Genomic DNA, 4,132 nt, shown 5'->3' with positions numbered 1-4,132 from the left:
TGCTGAGATTTCCCTATTAGTTGGAAGGGTGGAGCACTCTTCCTTCCCTAGGATTTGATGAAACTGTCAGACTTGGATGCGTTGAGCTAACTGACAATGTGGTTGAATTCAACCTAGTGCTTCCTTGCCATTTCTTTCTTATTTTCTTTTTAATTTCCTTTTGCCATGGCGTCTCCAAAAGGAGCACATAAATATCTCGGGGCTAATCCTGTATGTTTCATACTGTGCTATGAAGTGCTTAATGCATCTGGGTTTTCAGAATACCATTTCAAAATACGTTCAGCATCTGATTTTTGAGTTGTAACTCATTTTATGGTTTTATTTGCACTGTAGAGCATCAAGGATTTGAATCATCTTTTCTTAGAAGTTAGATGTCTTTAAATTTTACTTTTAATTGTAAATGTAATTCTCACAGGGGCAAGTAAGTTTATGTTTGCTCATACTTGTTCCTGTAAAAGAAAAAAAGACACAATGTTGTAAAAGTTTAAGAAAAACCTATTTCCATTTTTATTTCATTAAACTGTAATCTGTCGTGTTGTAATGATGTCTAATTATAACCAGTTGAAGTTCAAAAATTCAGACATAGAAACTGAATGCAGTTATTGTTCATACTGACTTAATGAACTCTTGACGAGTTGATGTTGGCCTGCTTGAGAGATACTTACCTGGTTTTAGTGGTAGAATCTCCCAGAACATCAGCAATCTTTTGCTTCTCCCACACATTCATCTGATCAGCAGTTTGCCGCATGACAAACTGTCAGCTGGCTGGAATTCCTGCCAGGAGGTTGTGTTAAAATGGCATCCGTCACTGAGAATAGCAGGAATCGCAGCCATAGATGAAGTAAAATGCAAGTGCGCAACTTATGGTAGTTTTAAAAAGTTAGATGTTTAAAAATAAAAACCCCCCACTTCCTGGCTTCTAAAATGTCTGCAGCTCTTTCTGAAAGCTCTAGATGCAGTTTTTAGAAACGGGGGGTTTTGCATTGGAAGGTTGGAAACTGCTTTAAAGTTATTTTGAGCATCAGGATTGCTTCATGGAGGAAGTCCAACTTAGAGGTGTACCTAGTCATGGGTTTCTAGAAATTGGAGTGAGTTATGTGATATATGAAACATTCCCAGTATTTATAGAAGGATGTGCTCTCAATTAAGTTCTGTTCTCAGTGTTCTGGTTTTAGAAGTAATTGTTAGGTTTTGATTCCAAGATTCAATTCATACTATAGAGCATACACATTTCCTGGGGAAGAATAGGAATGCTTGTATTTTTGTAAATTCTGTACATTAATTGGAGAGAAGCTTGGTTCCTGAGATATGTAAAGAAAAACACAATATATTTGTCTAATTCTTTCTGCTTATGGTTAAATAGAAAATCTTGATAGCTATTTTATCATTTTTTGCCCATTAGGATGAAATTACCAAAGTTCGTGCTGATAACAAGTTAAACCTAAACCTAGAGAAGACCAGAGTAAAAGAATTGGTAAGTTTTGGTTACTTTCTTTTAGAAACCTTTCAACACTGAGTAATCTCCAAATTTGGCTACAAGCATCTTACCCAAAGAGCGTTTTCATGCTAATCCATAGTATCATTCTGCTTCAAAATGGTATTAATCCAAGTTACTCATCCTTATGCTGCTGTAACACAAGATGCCATGTTTGGTTTTCTATCTCTGGCTATTTTGATATTGTTTTAATATCAGGATTAGCTCAATACACTCAATATATTAGATATTTAATCTAAATATGTTGACTAGCTGCCTAGAGGTTTTCTGTGTTATTAGTATATCTCTTTCTCTATTTTCACACTTAATTAAGTTTATGCATTTCATTAAATTTATCATCAGTGAAGATGTTTCATTTCCCTATAGCGAGAGAGTTTGTAGCTTAGCTGGTTTGTAAGGAAATACCTATTGTGAAAATAGTTTTGATTTATTTTTATTTTGTTGAAATTCTAACTGCTCCTGGTTCAGATTGTCTTGAAGTTTGAAATATCTGGTAGAACTGGATTGATGGGATCTTAGAATAACAGATGAATTAGAAGATTAACAAGTTTTTGCATTACATGTAGCATTCTAAATAGAGTTCCCTTCTTACAAATGTATTTTTTAATAGCTTTTAGGATCTTAAAGGAATTGCATCTTCTAAATGGAAAGGTGTTTTAATTACATTTTTCCATTAATATTATTTCTTCTTCAGTCCATTTTCCCAGGTGTGTAATGAAGATGTAATATTTATCTCCAATCCAGGCAATAAGAACTGTTCAAGTAGATATCATTTATCTTCTGTGTTTTTTACAATGATTACTTTAGGTAGCAGCTGTGTCGGTGATTTAGTATAATGACTAACAGTCTGTTAGCCCATAGTAGATGTTTGAATAAAGTACAATTTCAGTGAGTAGAGTTCTTGTTCAAAGGTTAATATTTCATGCTGATGTTTTAAAGCAGCATCGTATATAATGCGTAACTGTGTAGATCATAAGCTTTGCAGTACTTCAGGCATACAAAACTGATTTAAAACCACTGCAGCAGTGGTTAATTAGCCAGTAGTGTTTTCTTGTATATTTATGTCGGATTCTGGAAGCTAGAGTCTGTCTATTGTGCAGAACACTGGGTCTTTGAGCAACCTGGTCTAGTGGAAGGTGTCCCTGCCCATGGCAGGCGGTTGGAACTAGATGATCTTTGAGGTCCCTTCCAACTCAAACCATTCCGTGATTCTGATTTTGACTGCCTCTCAGGAAAAGCGAACTATGCATATTGATTTTCTCTCAAGAAAGTTATCCAACTTTGTAGGCTGTTGTACAACTGTAATTTCATACCTTCTCTGAAAACTGCTTCTTCCCCACCCCCCTTCTCCGACACTTCAGTTGCCACCTCTGCCATACATGAACAGAAAAGAAAAAAGGCAGGTGACTGGGGAACGGGCTGTTTTAAAACCATACTCCCCTTCCTGAAGAAAGTAAATGGTTCAGTCTTAATTGGGCTTCTATGCTCAATGGATTAGTTAACTGTTCCAGAGTTACTGTGTAGAATCATAGGTCTTTGTTTTTCAGAAATACAAACCTGTCAACCTTTCTTCCAGCTGCTTATTAATATATACAGCTTTTGCAGAAGCAAAGTGTCTCAATGGACATGTTACACTTTACAGTTAAGAGGTGTGGATGAACGCCTGTCTAAATTGTGCTTTTCCAAAGGACAGCAATTACAATACTGTTTCCCAAGTGTTGTCAGACGATAATCTCATCCATATTCAGTGTTCTACAGAATTTGGAAACAAAGCAATGTGCTTTTAAGTGTGGGGCAGAAAGTTTAATGACGATATCATGAATATCATGTTTATATATATATTTTTTTTTGGTGTGTTTTGTTTTTGTGTTTTTTCCTTCTAGTACTCACGTAATGAAAGAAAACTACTTGAAATGAGGACAGAAATAGTGGAATTGGTAAGAACTTGGTAGCTGATCATTACACAGTACCTCTTTTCGTACTTGTGTTATAGACCTGGCATTCTTTTTTTGGAGTTGGTCATATCTTTAGGCACTTCAATATACCAAATGTCATTGTGCTTTATTTCCCTGTGTATTTTCATACTGGTACAGGTAACTGAAGTGTCTACAAAATAAAAAGGCTTTCATCTGTATTGTTAGACCCTCTGCATGTATATACAAACTGTTCAGTAGTTAGATCGGCTAGGAAGGAACCTGTTCTTTTTGAATGCAATTAATATACATTTTAGGAGGAAACAAAAATACAATTTGAAGAGTTGGGTTAAATTTCTAACTATACTAGAAGCTGTTGGAGTTGCACTGCTTTGTTGATTTATATTTTAGCATGCACAACAAGATCGAGCTCTGACCCAAACAGACAGAAAAATAGACACAGAAGTTGCAGATCTGAAAACAATGCTGGAAACGCACAAACTTGATAATATTAAGTACTTAGCAGGTAAGGAATCTCATAGTTGTCTCTGATGGTGAAACTGTTAAACATTGTTAAATGTTTGGTAAACTCTTGATTGACTGCATTCATAAAGGCACCGGTTAAAAAAAAATACTTGAAATAGTTTCAGTTAAGATTAGCAGCCTTAGTTACTTAAGCCAAAGTTTCCCATGATTTGCAACTTTATTTTGCATGGGCTATGGC

General features: G+C 35.4%; 1 protein-coding gene across 1 annotated transcript in view; it reads left to right on the top strand.

Annotated features, from left to right (window-relative positions):
- MCUR1 (mitochondrial calcium uniporter regulator 1) overlaps nt 1-4,132 on the top strand; it is a gene marked incomplete at its 5' end in the record, with an annotated part of 11,358 nt that overhangs the window by 5,971 nt on the left and 1,255 nt on the right. Inside the window, 3 exons of the mRNA XM_010022437.1 lie at nt 1,403-1,474; nt 3,379-3,432; nt 3,820-3,934. Coding sequence (XP_010020739.1) covers nt 1,403-1,474; nt 3,379-3,432; nt 3,820-3,934 — 241 coding nt within the window. The remainder of the gene's footprint in view (nt 1-1,402; nt 1,475-3,378; nt 3,433-3,819; nt 3,935-4,132) is intronic.

Source organism: Nestor notabilis, unplaced genomic scaffold, assembly GCF_000696875.1.
Source record: "Nestor notabilis isolate BGI_N333 unplaced genomic scaffold, ASM69687v1 scaffold24549, whole genome shotgun sequence".
Classification (NCBI taxonomy): Eukaryota; Metazoa; Chordata; class Aves; order Psittaciformes; family Psittacidae; genus Nestor; species Nestor notabilis.
Note: the sequence above shows the minus strand (reverse complement) of the source record. Positions and strands in the feature narration are given on the sequence as shown.